Raw genomic sequence first — 17,554 nt, 5'->3', positions numbered from 1 at the left:
AATCAAGGCCGGTCCCTCTGAGCCCGTCTCTAGTCACTTCCTCCCTTGCTCTCTACTCCTGCTTTGCACTAAACAGCTTGCAGCTAAGAGAATGGGCCAAGCCCACTTTTCCCATAAGCCCCAATTGCACCTGCTAGTCCCTTTGCCTGGAAGAGTCATCCCCTCCCTTTTATCCCCTCCCTTAGGATTCAACCCTGGCATCACTTTTTCTGGGAATTCTCTCATGATCCTCAAAGCCTGAGACATCCTCCATCCTAATTCATCACTCTGTCTCCTACGGGTCTGTTTATAGCTGTCCACCTCCCCAGCTAGACTGTGAGCTCTTTGAGGGGTTCCTTTGTGTTCAGGGCACAGACTGCGTTCTCCATGGACTGATTGAAAGAATGGACAAATGAATGGAGGAAGCAATGAGGTGACATTTAATACGAATCTGGAGACTGAATGGAAGAGGAGAGGAGAGGCATTCAGCCCAGTTGAGAGGATCAGGCAGGCAACTGAGGAGCACAAGGAAGAGGGCAGAGGAGGAATCCAGGAAACAGAACAGCTCTGCCTGTTCCCCTTTCCTGGCCTGCTCCCCCTTCCTGGCCTGCTCCCCCTTCCTGGCCTGCTCCCCCTGAGGCCAAAGCCCTTGGAGCCAGCTCACCTGTCCTGGGACAGCACCCTCAGACCTCCCCTCTGGGGATGTCAGGTCCAGGTCTCTGTGCCAGGCCCTGAGGAGAGGGGAACTTCTCCCACCACTGGTGGGCCGTTCTTCTTTCTGTAAGTGTTTGCTCCTGTTCTGCCAAGCCCTGTGCCCCTTGTTCTGGGCTGCCTCGGAGGGTAATTAGGAACAGCCACCCCCCTCCACCCCAAGCCATTAGCACTCAGTGCTGCTTAATTAAGGTAATTAATGTAAAATCATCACCTAATGAGTGGTGGCACCGGCTGTGGCTCACTGGGTGGAAGGCTCCAGCTGCAGGTGTGGGGAAGGGGGTGGGAAGGGGCAGAAGCCAGGCTGGCTGCCCCACTGCAGGCCTGGGCTGGTTCCACCTGCCCCCCAAGCCTACCATCCCCACTGATGCCCACTGAGCCAGGCTGGGCCCAGTCCTGGTCCTCTCCACAATGAGGCAAGATGCTGGCTCTGCCTGCCTTGGCCCTGACCCAGGCACGAGCCCCACCCTGGATGCCCACCCCTTCACGTAGGCCTCCAAAAGCCCCGTGTCTGTTGTTTGGTTCTGCCACATTTTTTTCATCAAATGCAAAAGCCGTTACCAGGCAACCTTGAGCGAAGACCCGCCACAGCCTTGGATTGCTGTCAGGAAACGTAGCAGGCAGATGCGGGCCCCACCCTCTACCTCACCACCGTGAGGCAGAGTCCCTGGGGATCTTGTTGGCCCTAATGGCCTGAGATAGAGTCTGAGACCATGGCAGGGAGAACCGGAGAGAAGGGACAGAATGAGCCAGGGCTAAAGAAGGAGTTAAGGTTCTTCTCCTTCCACCACCAGTTCCAGCAGACTCTGCTCCTATCTAGACCTCCTGGCTGCACCACACAGGCCACTTGGGGACCTAAAGAACTACTGACACTGCAGACCGATACCCAATGGATAGCTGGGAAAATTGAGGTCATGATGGAAAGAGAATTGTCCAAGGTCACTCTGTTAATCGTTCACTCATGTTTTTTGATGAATGAATTTGTTCTGCAAATATAGATTAAGCAATTACCATGTGCCAGGCTCTGTGCCGGATGCTGGGGGCACAGATCTTCACAGTTAGTGGGGGAGACAGAAATCATAAACAACCGCAGAATGCACAGTGCTGTCAGGATGGGGGTGGGTATCACAGGGGACTGTGAGTATTCCAGGATGGGGCACACTCCACAAGCAGGCGGGCGGGGTGGTCAGAGAAGGCTCCATAGAGGTGATAATACCTACTCTGAGGCCTGAAGGATAAGAGGTCAGCAGCCAAGCCTGGGCTGGGAAGCATCAGGTAAGGCAGACTGGCCCTTGAAACCTGCCAGGGCAGTTTTGCACAGGTGACTTTATTGCATAGGAGAAGGAGGTGGGCTTAAGGGCTTCTGGATTGCACTCCTGCCAGAAGCTAAGCCTGAGTGCAGTGCCCTCCTATCCAGGGCTATCCAGGGCTGGCAGTTGGGCCAGGCCATGCTGGGCATCAGGGGTGGGATGGGTGAGGCAGCTGGAAAGCCTAGGAGACTACCCACTGCTCCTTCAGGCTTGGGGAAGGCTTGTGGCTTCTCCTTATGGGTAAGCCCCTGCCTGCCTTTCCATGAAGCCACAGGGATAGCTCAGGGTAGGTGGAAGGGATGGAATCCAGGCAAAGGGGACAGGAGGGACATTGGAGGAGAGGAGCATCTTAAGGACCCACAAATCACACCCATGCAGGTCAGCCTGACACTGTGCTGAGGCCCTGCCATGGGGCCCCAGCCCTGGCTAAAGTCTGGGGCCCTGGGCAAGATCCTCTTAATTCCCGTTTCATGAGGAATAGCCTCAGGGGATTCCAGAATCCCTAACAGCCCAGCTCTCAACGGCTGGTACCACAGCCCTTCATAACCTGCTTCATCCCCTGCCCCCTACCTCCCTTCAGGCTGCTGCAGCTATCCTTGCCCTCCGAGGCTGAGGGTCTGAGCTGCTCACAGGTATGAGGGCCAGGTCTGTGATGGGAAGAGGCTGCCTATTTCAGCTGCGGGATGGGCACTGGGCTAGGCTCATTTTAGAGAGATCCAGAGAAGCCCCTTCAGGATGGGTAGGCATAAGCCCCATGGCCCACGAGGGTCCCATTTCCTCTCCAGGCAGCCCATCTCCCCTGAGGACTTCAGGCCTTTCTGGGCCTGGTTCAGGTCTCTCACTGTGCTTGGCATTCCAAGAGCCTTCCCATGCCAGCCCCCATCTTGGCTTGGCTGCTCTCTGTACCATCTGGAGCCTGGGCGTAGTTGCCCACAGCCCCTGCCCTAATGCCCCAGGCAGCCCCATTGGAACACTGCTCTCCTATGCCATACCAGCTGCCAATTTGATATCCAGAACACTGTACCCTTCTAGGCCAGGTCAGGACCAGGCCTGATGTGGACACCAGGAGTAGGGTGGTGGGTCAGTGGGGTGAGATTTCTGGGCAACCTCCTCCTCTTTCCTGGCTCCTGGATAGCTCATCTGAGGGTGGATCACAGGGGAATAGGCAGATCTAGTCCTGTGGATTTAGGCTCCTCTCCCCACCCCTAAAGCAGACCCTACCCTATAAGGGTTGTGAAGGATCATCAGTTAAGACAGGAGCACAGAAGCTGTCATATAGGACTGGGGTTCCAGTTCTGGCTTTGCAGTTCATCTCTCAGTCACTGGGCTGAGCCCCTGGCTTTCTCTGGGCCTGTTTCCCTTGCTGTAGAACCAGCTGATGCAAAAGGCCCCTCCCAGTCAGTCCCTCTGAGTATGGCTCTTTTTGGGTTCAGGAAGCTCCCACATAGGTCAGACTAGGCAGTGGCACCTCAGCCGCTTAACACTGTTTTCTGCCTACTAGCAGCTGCAGAACCTGGGCCAGAGAGAGAATGGCTCCCAGGCAGAGCTCCTCCCAGGCAGAGCCCTGGCAGACCTGCAGTGAGGTGGGTCCACAGCCAGCTGTCATTGTGGGTGGGGACCAGTTCTCTCCAAAAAATGGAAAGAGGACTACTGATGCTGTACCCACTCTGTGCTGAGCCCCTTACAGGCAGGATCTGACTTAATCCTTACAACCCCAATAGGTGGGTACAATTATCCCATTTTACAGATGAAACTGGTGTTCAGAGAGGTCATGTGACTTGCCCAAGGACCTTTCAACTAGTCAGTTATGGAGCTGGGATTTGATCCCAGGATTCAAGTGCCCCTGTTCTTCCCCTAGACCAGAAGATTGGCATGAGCGTGGCAAATCCAAAGAGAGAGTCAGTTGGGGAGCTCCACCTCAACCCCTTTTCCCAGCCCAGCCCTGCATCCTCCTGTAGGACCCCCACCTGGAATTCTCCTAGTTTTGAAGAGAGGTCTGGGATGCTGTAATGAAGACAAAGCACTGGACCAAGAGTCAGGAGTCCTGGTCTAGAGTCCTGGCTTTGCCTTGGATTTCCTGTGTGACCCAAAGAGGAGCTCTTAACTTCTCTGATTACAAGGTTCCCTTCTCTATAGAGTGGAGGTAAACAGACTGCCCAACCTCCCTTTGTGAGATCTATGAAAGAGCTTTGGAAACTGTAAAGGGTCTCCTTGGAAGAATTGTGATTCTACTACTGTCGGAGTGAGGGAGCACGTGTACATGGGGGAACACATGTATGTGAAGTCATACGTGTGCCAGGACATGTGTTTGAGGGAGCTGTGTGCATGCAGTGAGTTTACGTCAGAGTACACACGTGGGTATTGGTGACCAGGAGAGTGCAGTGGAGTAGGGACTGCAGTCAGCTTCTGGAGCTGAGGGCTCAGGTACTGGGGGTGGGGCTCACACACAAGAGTCATCCTTGAGCTCATCCACCTGTGCAGGGTTGTACTCAGGCAATTGGGTGCAAAGACTTGTGGCACCATCCTGCCTATGAGTCACACCATTAGAGCACATTCTGGAGACCAACTGGCAGCTTCCATGGGGATAGACAGGCCAATCAAGTCTGATGGTCTGGGGGTTGGCAGAGGGCAACCTGAATCCTCCCCACCTCTCATCCAGGAAGGAGTCAGCTCCATCAGAGCAGCCATATTTCCTCCGTTAAACTGACTTCCTGGTCTGCTGGAAGCCAGGCAGTGTTAGACAACCCAGCGTCCTATGGGAATTGTCCTTGGCTCCCTCTGCTTCTCTCTTCCGCAGCCTGGCCCCCAGCTCCCCTCTTGTCACTGGCTAGGGGTGTGGGAAGGCAGCCCTCGTGAGCAGAGCTGACATTTCAATCTGTCTCCTGAGCTCCTCAGATGCCTGCAAATTACATCAAGACTTCATCACCCACCTTGTCCAACACCCAGCCCTGTCTGGCCCCTGTCAGGCCTGGCCCTCAAACAAATGACAAATTACATCCAGCCACTGCAGCAGGCCACAAGTGGGTGCTTGAAACCCAAGGGACCAGCGCTGCACAGACAGCCTCTGGCTGAGAATAGGGTGCCTTCTGGATACCAGCCCCTAGCAATCAGACCTATCCCATTCCATGCTCTCATGGCAACCCCTACCACCAGGCCAGTTTGAGGGGGCCATCCCCTCCCCAGATCAGACTGGAGCTAGAGTTCTCAGCAACCAGTTTTCCCAGTTTTACAGGCTTCTGAGGAGAAGGATGGCTTAACATCTTTAAAATAGCCTGGTCTGGCCAAAAATCACCTCCCTGCTAAGCCTGGCGGACCTGGGGCCTCAAAATAAAGATGTGTAGAAATCTGCCTGCAGGTGACACCCCCATGAGGTTGGGAGGGAAGGAGCTGCTTTTGCCTCCAGCAAGGCAAGGCTCTGCTCCTTAACACCTGTGTGACCTTCTGCAAGCTCCTTAGCCTCTCCAGCCTCTGTTTACTTAAGTGGATTTTACCACCTACCTTATAGAATTGTGGTGAGGATGAAATAATACTTGTAAATAGTGCAAGGCTTGACACATTGTAGGTGCTCTGTGAATGGTAATTGTTACTGCTGTTGCTGCCGCTGTTGCTGGGAAAACAGCAGGGTCAGGAGCTGGAAGCTAGGGGTTAAAAGGGTGTTTATGGGAACAAGGAAGAATGCTAAATTCATTTCTACTTCTCTGCCTTTGCTTCCCTAGTAATTTCCCTGCAGCCACGTCCTCCCTTCCTCCTCCTCCCAGTCCCCCTTAAGGCGCTCTCAGATCCACCTGCTTCACGTGCTCTCCCTGAGCCTGCAACCACTCCACCCCGCCCCCAGAGGATTTCTGCTGCACGCATTCAGTCCCACTTAAGGCAGAATTATATGCTGCCTGGCATCTCTCGATAATTACAGATTCCACGTGTGTGAGTCTTGTTTGCCCAACTCTAGAATCACAGAATCTCCAAGTTTGAGGGGACCTCATCCAGCCTCCGCCAGCCGCAGGAATTCCCTGAGGAATGTCCTCAGCAGATGGTCCAGCAGCCTCCACCCAAATGTGCCCCGCGGGGAGCTCCTCATGGAGAGGCAGCACTTCTGCCCCAGCACCCTGCCTTAAGCCTTCTCCTGAGCCCTAAAGACCACCCACGTCTTTTCTCCCAGGTGGGGGTGTCCCCAGGGCACGTCTGCTCTCAGCACCCACAGTCTAAGGGTCCCAGAGGCCAGCACATTTCTGTCCTTGGACCTGGCTGGGTACAACATCCTCTGTGCTGCTCAGCTGACAGGAATCTGAAAAGGAATGTATCTCCAGCGACCCACACATTCACTCTTTCCACACATCTTTATTGCAACTGGCTAGTGAAGAGGGCGTTGTGACCCAAAATGCCACCCTGGGCTTTAACAGAGAGACAGTAGAAGACAGGTGGGGAGGGCCTGAAACAAAGGAACTGACTGGCCTGGCTTGGGAAGCAGAGGATGGTGGCCCTGAGAGCTGAAAGAATGAGCAGATTCAGCAGGAGAGGAAGAAGGGAGAGGCAATCTCTGAGCAGGGTCCTGCATACGCAAATACCCAGAGGAGGGGAGTGAGGAGAGGCCAGTGGCTGCAGTGCTGGTAAGTGAGGCTGGCAAAGCACTGAGGCCAACTGTGAGCTGGGAAGTTTGGACCTTGTCCTTTGGGCTATCTGAAGTCACCGATAGGGCTTGGGTAGGAGAGAGACATGATCTGATCTGATCTGATCTGAGACAACCAGGGCCAGGTGGGAGAGCTGAAGGCCATTCTCAGGTGAGAAACAATGGTCAGGGGGTTAATCAGAACCAAGACAGACAAAGGGATGGGGAGGAGGAAGGAATTAACTGGAATACTTGGGAGGTAAGATTGGGAGGGATTTGGTGACCCACTGGATGCCACTTAACTAGCCCAGGCTGTTAACCCTTGAAGGCTCTGTGCCTCAAAGCAACATAGTAGGGACCTTGGAAACCATGTAGATCAGTGCTTCTGAATCACCCAGGGGTCTTGTTAAAATGCAGAGGATGATTTAGTAGCTCTGAGGTGGGGTCTGAGAGTCTGCATTTCTAACAAGCTCCAGGTGATGCTGATGCTGCTGGGCCTGGGACCACATTTTGAGTAGCAAAGATCCACACTGGCCCACTTTATAAGATGAGGAAATTGAAGCTCAAATAGTCAGCATACTTGTCCAAGATCACATGGTCAGGATGAGGTCCCAGACCACTGGCCTCCCAATCCAATGCTTCTTATACCAGGCCATCTGCCACTTCTCCTCTCGGCAGAGTCTGTTACTGTCCAATCCTTGTTTGACTGAATGGAGGCACGGACCCAGAAGGATGCTCCAGTGATTGAAAGCCTAAGGACTAGGGTGGTGGCAGAGAGGCCTGTGACAGCCAGAGGGAAGGGCTGGAAAAAGAGGCCCAGAGAACTGAGAACAGAAGGGTGACTGGCACATAGAGGGGCCTGGTGTAAGGCCAGGCTGAGCAGTTTGGCAGGGGCCAAATTGGGCAGGGCCTCAAGAGCCACAGCACAGAGTCTGGACTAGATACTCTGGTCTTTGTGAGCTCAATGGAGAGCCACGGAGGATGCAAGTAAGGAAGCACCATGATCAGCAACAGATTGGGGCTACTTGCTGGGTGCAAGTAGCAGTTCAGAGAATATTGAGCAAGGGAGGAGTGGATTAAGCCCTGCAGACAGAAGGCTGCTGAGATGATCTGGGTGAGCATCAACAGGGAGGAGCTGAGGGAATGGCAGTGGTGGTGAAGAGTAGTGAACAGATTTGGGGGCCAGTTGACAGGACTGAATGACTGATTGGATGTGGGGTATGAGGCAGGAGGCAAGATGCCAATTTCTAACTTGGGCATGCAGATGGATGGTGAGGTCATTCCCTGAGATGGGAAGCCAGGCGAGCTGCTGATTGGGGGAAGACAGTGGCTCAGTTTGAGGCAGGCTGAGTGTGAGAGGCCTGTGATGCATCCAACAGGACATTCAGGGGAAGCTGGACATGTGGATCTGATGCTTAAGAACTTACCTTGCTAGTCAGGCCCTCGGACACCATCTAGTTCAATATACCCACTATATCCCCACTTTACAGATGAGAAGACTGAGCCCAGTGCAGTAAGGACAGGAAAGAGCTAGCATAGCTGAAAATCTTTGGAAACAGATGTGCTTTACAGATCCCACTTCTCCTAATAATCTCTATGTGACCTTGGATAATTTATTTAGTATCTCTGAACTTCAGCTCCCATTTCACAGGGTTACTGGGAAGGTAAAATGAACTCCTGCACTTAAGTGCCTAGGTCAGGGCCTGGGGACCCCAATGCCCAAGGGGAACTGAGGATTGGCCAGGTCCAGGGCTTACAGGAGCCTGAGGGCATCAGGGCTCAATCAGCAAAAAGAAGCCTGAGGGTTCTGCTTTGCTCTGCCTCTTCCACCTGCAGGTCCAGAACATCAGCCTCCAAGAAGGGGAGACAGTGACCGTGGAGGGCCTCGGAGGGCCTGACCCCCTGCCCCTGGCCAACCAGTCTTTCCTGATGAGGGGCCAAGTCATCCGCAGCCCCACCCACCAAGCGGCCCTGAGGTTCCAGAGCCTTCCACCACCTGCTGGGCCTGGCACCTTCCATTTCCACTACCAAGGTAGGCCTGGGCAGCGGAGGGAAGAACCAGCCCAGACTGGCTGCCCTCCTAGGGATCTCTGGTGCTACTACAGCCTGGGGGGAACATGGAGATGCTAGTGACATACAACACAGGTGCCCAGTGAAGCTCTGTACAACTGGAGGTGAATATTGCCCATCTGGCACCTCCAGGACCTACCACCCTGCAGAGAACTGGTCTTGAAGGGGGACTGACACAAAATCAGGTAGCCTCAGGTGTGCCCATTGCCACTCATTCATTCAGTATACTTTTCCCAGGCATCCACTCTTTGCCAGGCCTGTACTGGAGACTGGCAGTATTAAGACCCAGCCAAGTCCCTGCCCTCAAAGAGTTCAGAATCTCCGCGGGAGGCAGACACTCAACAGGCAATAATAATAGATGCCCTCTTCCCAAATGCAAGGGGGTCAAGGTCAAAGGGGCTTCATAGTGACCATCTAGAAGTCCTTAGCTACCAACCTGACCTTCCTTACTGCCTTACCCACCCTGGCCCTGGCCCTGGCCCTGTTTCAGTCAGCTCAGAACACCTCTGGAAATCGGAGAGTGGCATGATGTAATGAGAAAAATCACAGACTCAGGAGATGGGCGGATCTGTGTCTGAATCTCCTTCCCACAGTCTATTGACCTTGGACAAGTCGTTTGACCTCTCAAACCCTCTTTTTCCTCTGTTGAAAAATGAGACCAAAACATCTACTCCACAAAATCATGACGAGGATTAAACAAAATGGTGTATGTCGAGTGCTTACTTAGCACACATTCCATGAAGATACTGGAAACTAGTGTTAAAGAGCTGGCAGGATGGGAAAGGGAGGAAAAGGGGCTTGGGACTCTGTCCCTTTCTTATCAGCACCTCTCCTGGCCCCACCTTCCATAGGCAAAGTCTTCTTGATCCCTTGCAGTGCTGTAACAGGGTAACCAGTTCAGATTGGGGAATGCTAATGGGGAAATAATTGGTGTGAACAATTATGGGATTGCCTTGCATTGTCAGGGACCACTTCCACAGCCATGGGGGAGGGGCACAGCCACTCCTCTGAAGATGGGGATGCTTCGAACCCCCTGAGAAGTACTTGCCTCTTCCTGGCCTCTCCACCCAAACTGAGGAAGTAGTCTGGCATTGCAGCAGGAACCCTGATGGTCAGCAGGGGCTGGTCAGGGGCTTGTCAGAGGCAAGAGGCCATCTGAGGCAAGGGTGAGTGTCTAGGCAGCCTGGCCAGCCTCCCCAATGGCTCATCAATCCTCTCTAGCAGCCGGCATAATTTCACGGCACGGTAACCTTCTCTCTTGCTGCAAATTCCTTTGCACAAACCCTTGGACCTTCTCTCTGTTGTGGCAGACAAAGGTGGCTGAAAGCAGGGAGTTGGAGACCCGGTGAGGGGTGAGGACTCCAAGGAGGGGCTAGGAGAACTGGCCCAATCCTACCTCCTTCTCAGCTCCCAGAAGCCCTCCCTCCTCAGCCCAGTTTTTGTCAATGATCAGCTCTTTCCTTAATGAGTGTAATTCCCCTAATTATAGGCTGTAATTAGCCCTGATCCCAGAGATGGGAACAGGAGGAGCATGTGCTCATACGCGCATCTCCCTGAGCTGGAGAAAGAGGGTGCCAGAAGAGTGGGTGAAGGGTCCTGTACCCAAACCCCTGCCAAGCTGTCCAAGAGAATGTTGGAGATCACAAAGATGGGCCCCCACAAGGGCGTCATCTGTAGAACCAAGTTCCAACTCCCCTCCCAAAGCCTCAGGCAGGGTGAGGAAGCAGAGGGCCCTGCCAGGCATCCCCCCTCCTCCCTCCTGAATATTCCTGGCACCGGACTTGGCCCCAGAAACAGATGCCAGGGAGAAAATAGCTCAACAGATTGCGGTGATGCAGGCTCCCCGGGAACAGTAGTCATGGCAACGGGAAGAAGCTCGTCCTGGGGAGTGGCATTTTACCCACCATGGCGTCTGGGGGCTTCGTCATCTGCCCCCAGCCTCCTGCTCTCACTTCATCCCAGCCTGGTTTCCTAATCCATGAGACGGGGGAATCTCCCCTCTCAGAGTTGTGACAAGAACTTGTGGGGAAGAGGAAAGTACAGGTGCTGAGCATGACACCTGGCTCTTGGCTCAGATCTCCCTGCGTGTCACCCTCCTCCATTCTGGATAGAGTGCCCACACCCTTTTCCCATCCCATCTTAGCCTGATCATTGGGAGTGACCACCCTGAACAACCACCCAGGACAGCCTTGTCTATTACTCGGGTTTCTACAATTCCTGAGCCCAGGTTTCTATTTCACCTGGAGAAGCAGGTAGGAGAGGGGCGATGGAAAGCAAGTGGGCTCTAAAGCCAAGAGCTTCAAGTGCCCACTCTACCACTTACTGGCTGTGGGATCAGGGTAAGTCCCTCATTCTCTCTGAACCTTAGTTTTCCTCATCTGAAAATGAGTTAATAACTCCTATCTTGCCTTCCTCCTCCTACACATGTTGTAGATATCAAGTAAGAAGAGTGTGAAGGTATTTTAGAAGTTGGAAGGTGCATGCAGATGTGAGGTATTTTTATTAATCAGGACTGCAAACAAAATAGCAGGCTGGTGCATTCACTATTTGTTCTGTGCCAGACACTGCACATATATGCTCTCACTTGACCCCTCATGTAACATCATTGGATGAAATACTCTACATGAGTGAGTAAACAAGGAAACAGGCACAGAGAAGTTAGGTTACTTGCCCAAGGTGGCACAGCAATTAGGGGAGCCTGTATTCAAACCCAGGCAGTCTGACCTCAGAATCCACCTCCTAAGCACTGCCCCATACTGCTGGCCAATCACAAGTAACCATTCATTGGCCATTATTTTAAGAACCCCGTGAGAGAGGGATGGGTAGGAATCATCCCCCCATTCACAGACCTAGTAACTAAGGTCAGGACAGGTGACTGGACCCTGGTCTGCCCAGAGGCAGCCCTCTTTTTGATTCAGACAAAGGCACACAGAGGCCAATAGAGTCCCTGCCTGGACCTCTCTTCCCATCCACCTAGTGCCATCAGTCAGGGTGGGCCTCTCCACCCCAAGACCCAGGAGTGGTTCCTCAGTCTAGAAGTCCTTATCTCTCCCACCACCCTCAAAGGTTTTCAGACTCTGTAGCCCAGACTCTTCACTCAGCCTTTCCCCTTGACTCCTCTAGGCCTTCTTCCCCACCTCTCAGACCCAACCCCCCACCCCAATTTTTAGCTAAGGCCCCAGCTTGGCCTTGGATTGGGATTTGCTGGGTTGTTTTAGAGGATTTGCTGCCACCATTTGGTCATACCTGGCATGACAATTCCAAAAGTTACCAAGTTTCCCAGGGTAACTGGTCCCTCCCACAACTTCCATGAAGCGTGCCCTGCCTCTCCACCCTGGCCCCATCCTGTTTTTAAAAGAAGTCCACAGCCCTTACTCAAGCTTTTTAGCATTTATCAGTGAATACTAGGAAAGCTTTAACTGTCTGACCTCAGTCTTTCCTGCTGTAATTCATATTTGTCCCCACTGGAAAAATAATATCAATACTTCACATCAGTATAGGCTTTTCACTCTCAAGTGCTTTCATATCTACAAGTCATTCAGTAAACATTTCCTGGTTCCAGGGAGCCCAAGCTGAATAAAATACTATCTTGTTTATTCTCACAGTAACCCTGTAAGTGGGCTAGCATTTTGAACCTCTTAACAAATGAGGAAACTAGGACACAGAAAGGCTATGTAACTTACTTAAAGTGTCAGAAAGCTTGGACCAGAACCCAAGCTTCCAGCTTCCAGCTCTGTGCTTGCTCCACTAATCAGCCCAGGCTGCTAGAAATATCACTGGAACCCTCTGGGGAAGGGATCAGACTTCTGGAATTCCTGATACTTCCTCTGGCCCCAAGTGACACCTCAAGGCAGGCTGGGGCAGGCCGCGTTTGCCTTGGCTATGACTCAGCCCCCTCAACATACATACACACACACACACACACACACACACACACACACACACACACACACACCACCCATTCTCTCTCTGCAGCCTATCTCCTGAGCTGCCACTTTCCCCAACGTCCAGCTTATGGAGCTGTAACTGTCACCAGTCTCCACCCAGGAGGTAGTGCCCGCTTCCACTGTGCCACTGGCTACCAGCTGAAGGGTGCCAGGCTCCTTACCTGTCTCAACGCCACTCAGCCCTTCTGGGATTCTCAGGAGCCTGTCTGCATTGGTGAGTGGCCCAGGGGGACTCAGTGCTGAATGGGGGAGTAAGGTGGGTGGCTCACTCCTGCTCTTGGTTTCTGTCTGGCACCTTCAGTACATACACCTCAGTAATATTCACCCAACCTGCACTTATTAGGCATTTACTGTGTGGAGGCACCATAGGTATACAGAGATGAATTAAGCAGGGACTGTGCCCTCAAAGAGCCCAGAGTTCCAGGAAATGGGGGAGGAAGGAAGCACATGGGTCGCCAAATTCCAGAGCAGGAAGTAAAAAGTACCAGTGAAGAGACAAGATTGACCTGGGAGGGGAGGAAGCAATCATTCTTAGCTGGGTACTTAGGAGGCTTCCTGGGGGAAGTGGCATTGAAGGTTTGACGTATCAGTGGAGGGAACAATGTGGGCGGTGACATAGAGGTGAGAAGGTGAGGGAGTGTTTAGGGACACAGAAAACACCAGGTTTGGCTGGGGCCTGAGACATGTGGAGGGGGCATTGAGAGGGCCTTGAATGTCAGGCCAAGATACTGGGTGGGGAGCTGCTGGAGTTTTGTGAGAGGGCAAGGGTGGGGTTCAGAACTATTCCTCAGGAGAGATGGCCGGGCGGTGTCTGGAGGCTAGGCAGCCAGGCAGGCAAGAGGTTTAAACTTAAGACGGTGACTCTGGGAATGAAGAGGCAGGAAGAGGTTCCAGAGACACTGACATGGAAAGGGGGAAAGTAGGAGACTCCAGGCTCTTGTCCTGGGTGATCAGGGAGTCAGAGATTGCTGCCAGTGGAGAGGGGCTTGTTGGTAGAAGGGAGGTGGAGGGTTTAGTTTGCAGTATGAAAGGTAACTTTGGCTGTTGATACTTTTTTCATGGATACTCTTTCTGGATACCAGGCATAAGCACAGGTGAATAAACCAGACGTGGATCAAGGATCCCTCTGTCTTGCGGGAAGACTGGAAAGCAGCTCAGCAAATCCAGTGCAGATGGTGCTGTAATGGGGCAAACTCGGGGCACAGTGGGGATCAGAGGTGGGGAGAGCTGCTCCAAAATGAGGAAGGAGGCAAGGAGAGCTTCCCAAGGAGAAGGCATGGAAGGATTACAGGAATGTTAGAACTCAGGGAAGTGGAGTGGGTCCCTGGAACAGCATCTGCAGAGTTGCAGAAGCATAAGGCAGCACGCTAGAACGAGGGCATGGTGAGGTACACCTGGAGAAGAAGGTCTATGGGGATGGGCTGAAGCTAAGTCAAGAGAAAGTCAGGTTTATAAAGGGGTTGAACGCCATCTTGAACTTGGACTCTATCCCAAGTGTAATAGGGAGCCACTGAGGAATTTAAGTGAAGGATTGGGGCATAATCAGATTTGAAGGGCAGTTCCATTCTGAAACCAAGCAGGAAGGTGGGTCTGCCCTCTCTGCAGAGAAGCAGAGAAGAAACTCACCACAGTCCCCTCCCTGGGAGTTTTATTAGGTTAAAATATTCTGCAGTCTTGAACACTTGGAGACAAAGGTACTGGGTCTTAACCGTGGTAGCCTGATCTGAGAGCTGGCAGGATCCAGAGCTGTGTGTCCAGGAAAGGAAAGTGCTGCCTGGAACCAGCCACACTCCTGTTGCCTCAGACCTCTTCCCTGGTCCCATTTAACTGCCAGGAACTTGTGGCTAAGTAACTTAGCAGCCCTTAGGGATGGGGATGGGCCAGCTGCTCAGCCTCCACTTAGGAAGAGAGGACAGTCCTAGGCCAGAGGGGCCAGTGCTAGAAAGGCCCTAGGGGGTCAGCCCAGGAATGGCAGTGGTAGTGATGCTGTTTCAGAAAGTGTTTGAGACCATCTCCTGGCTGGCAGTGTCAGCTGAGGGCATGAGATTTGGAGGTGGACGACATGCACCCCAGATGTTTGTCATCCCTGATCTAGTCCTACCCTTTTTTATATTCATTCATTTATTTTATTCAACAAACATTGAATACCAACTCTGTGCCTGGTCTGAAAAGGCCTAGCCCCTGCCCCAGGGGGTGCTAGTTAAGGTACATATCCAAAAATGATCGGTTTAGGGAAGTGAGGTAGAGGAAGCAAGAAGGTTGGAGCCCAGGTAAGGGGTGTTAATAAAGTCTACCTGGCGGGGAGTCAGGGAAGGCATCCCAGAGGAGTCAGCAAAGAGGGAAAGTGACTTACCCAGGGCCACAAGGCTAGGCAGTGGCAGATCTACCATAGCTAAGGGAGTTTAACATGAATAGTCCTAGAGATGTAAAAGGTTAGGAGGTAGGGTGCCTGGAGCTGCAGGGTCACAGGGGCAAAGGATCGACCTTCAGGACCATGAGGCAAGATCCCCGCTGCTCCAGACAGAAGATGCTGAGCTGGGATGGGCAGGGAGATTTGTTAGGCTGTCTAGGATCCAGCCTGGGCCTAACCCACAGTCCTGCCCCTGCCTCTCAGCTGCCTGCGGTGGAGTGATCCGCAATGCCACCACTGGCCGCATCATCTCTCCTGGCTTCCCGGGCAACTACAGCAACAACCTCACCTGCCACTGGCTGCTTGAGGCTCCCCAGGGCCAACGGCTGCATTTGCACTTTGAGAAGGTTTCCCTGGCAGAGGATGACGACAGGTGAGGGGATGTCCTGGTGGGATAGGAGTGACTGGTAATACCCTGTGGGAGGGATGGTACCCCAGCCTGGGGCCACACCCCACACAACTCAGCGACCAGCCACACAGCTGATGCTCTCCTGGCCCAGGCTCATCATCCGCAATGGGGACAATGTGGAGGCTCCGCCCGTGTATGATTCCTACGAGGTGGAGTACCTGCCCATTGAGGGCCTGCTTAGCTCTGGCCGACACTTCTTTGTGGAGCTCAGTACTGACAGCAGTGGAGCGGCTGCAGGCATGGCCCTACGCTATGAGGGTGAGCCAGCTGGGGCCTAACTAGAGGTGGGGGCTTGGGCCTAAAATCTCTTCTCTCACCCTCCCCCTCTACCTCCATTCTATCAACACTTCTTCCAACTCAGCCCTTGCTCACCTGGCACTCACGTCTTCTCTCCCTCTCCCACCTTCAAGTCCAGGATTCCTACCCCATCTTTGCAGGAGACCCCTGCCTGGACCCAGGCTCTCTGGTCCAAGGGAATGAATTCACTAGAGTCTGAAAAACAAAAAAGGCCCCAACCCCTAGGGAAGGAGAATTGCTGCAAGAGACATCTAGAACCACTCACGCATGCATGAATTAATTAATTCAGTCAAAAACTTATTGAGCACGCTCTGTGTACTAAGCACAAACCAGGCACTGGGAACACAATGGTGATCAAGATGGCCTTTTGAGCATAATCAGGATGGATGCTGTGGACTGTCCCTGCCCCCTGGCTCAAGCCTCAGTCATATATCTGCAGTTAGAAAAAGAAAGGCCCCTAGAGGGAAGTAGAACAACTGCCCCCCTGTGTTTGCCCCAGTCCAGGCTGAGCTGGGCTGGGCCCTATGGTTTACAGCCTTCCAGCAAGGCCACTGCTATGAGCCCTTTGTCAAATATGGCAACTTCAGCAGCAGCGCACCTTCCTACCCTGTGGGTACCACCGTGGAGTTCAGCTGTGATCCTGGCTACACCCTGGAGCAGGGCTCCATCATCATTGAGTGCGTTGACCCCCATGACCCCCAGTGGAATGAGACAGAGCCTGCCTGCCGAGGTCAGTAGGCACCAGTGGATGAACCTACCAGGGGCAGGGAGCAGGGTGGGCACCAGCCAGCCAGCCACAGGGCCTGGGACCACAGGGGCCTTGTGACATGTGTGATTCAAGCTTCCCTTGAGGATGACGTGGGGGCTCCTGGCAGTGGGTAGGCACTCCTGCAGGCAGCCCAAGGACATGGCACTGTGGGGGAACGCGGAGGGGACGTGTCTCCCCGGCCTCCCCTGCCTTCCAGCCGTGTGCAGTGGGGAGATCACAGACTCAGCCGGCGTGGTGCTCTCCCCCAACTGGCCAGAGCCCTACGGCCGTGGGCAGGACTGCATCTGGGGCGTGCATGTGGAGGAGGACAAGCGCATCATGCTGGACATCCGAGTGTGAGTGCCCTCTGGGCCCAGCCAAGCCAGCTCCTGAGCTCTGGGGACATCTCCCGCCCACCCTCCCTGACAGTCCTCCTCCACAGGCTCCGCATAGGCCCTGGTGACGTGCTTACCTTCTACGATGGGGATGATCTGACAGCCCGGGTCCTGGGCCAGTACTCTGGGCCCCGTGGCCACTTCAAGCTCTTTACCTCCATGGCTGACATCACCATACAGTTCCAGTCAGACCCAGGGGCCTCAGTACTGGGCTACCAGCAGGGCTTCGTCATCCACTTCTTTGGTGAGCTTGCCCTTTGGGGAGCTTGCCCCTCGGCCTGCCGTCTTGGGGAGAAGGGATGCCAGGACGCAGACTCCGAACCATGGCAAGTCAGAGAGGCCAGGGCAACAAGGAGCCTGAGTGCCCTTATCTGATGAGGGGAAGCTGGGAAACTCCAGGTGTCACCTGTAAGAAGCTAATCTTGTTCTCCACCTTCCCTGAGGGCCTAGTGAGAGGAAGGGAGCCTCTGTTGCAGTAAGAGGGATTTGGGTAGGCAGCAGGAAAAACTTCGTAACAGAAATAGGGAACTAAGGAAAGGTGTTCGTTTCTACCTTTTGGACAATCTGTAATAGAAGTGACAATTTTCCTCACTCAACCCAGCCCCTCTCTCAGGACTAAGGAATTTGCCAACATGCCTTTGGAAGTGAAGCCAAAATTTAGGTGACAACTCTGGA

The 17,554-nt window shown here is 53.5% G+C and overlaps 2 protein-coding genes across 7 annotated transcripts in view; one reads left to right on the top strand and one right to left on the bottom strand.

Annotated features, from left to right (window-relative positions):
• Positions 1 to 17,554, bottom strand: part of PIPOX (pipecolic acid and sarcosine oxidase) — an 88,999-nt gene that overhangs the window by 63,736 nt on the left and 7,709 nt on the right. The gene's annotated exons all lie outside the window — the stretch shown is intronic.
• The window catches only part of SEZ6 (seizure related 6 homolog), a 50,735-nt gene that overhangs the window by 29,796 nt on the left and 3,385 nt on the right, over positions 1 to 17,554 (top strand). For all 6 annotated transcript variants that reach the window (XM_072938988.1, XM_072938987.1, XM_072938986.1 and 3 more), the window contains 7 exons: positions 8,440 to 8,635; positions 12,649 to 12,834; positions 15,235 to 15,403; positions 15,531 to 15,697; positions 16,272 to 16,466; positions 16,702 to 16,840; positions 16,927 to 17,123. In XM_072938988.1, the coding sequence (XP_072795089.1) occupies positions 8,440 to 8,635; positions 12,649 to 12,834; positions 15,235 to 15,403; positions 15,531 to 15,697; positions 16,272 to 16,466; positions 16,702 to 16,840; positions 16,927 to 17,123 (1,249 nt within the window). The remainder of the gene's footprint in view (positions 1 to 8,439; positions 8,636 to 12,648; positions 12,835 to 15,234; positions 15,404 to 15,530; positions 15,698 to 16,271; positions 16,467 to 16,701; positions 16,841 to 16,926; positions 17,124 to 17,554) is intronic.

This window comes from Vicugna pacos, chromosome 16 (assembly GCF_048564905.1).
Source record: "Vicugna pacos chromosome 16, VicPac4, whole genome shotgun sequence".
Taxonomy (NCBI): Eukaryota; Metazoa; Chordata; class Mammalia; order Artiodactyla; family Camelidae; genus Vicugna; species Vicugna pacos.
This window is presented reverse-complemented; position numbering and strand designations above follow the sequence as displayed.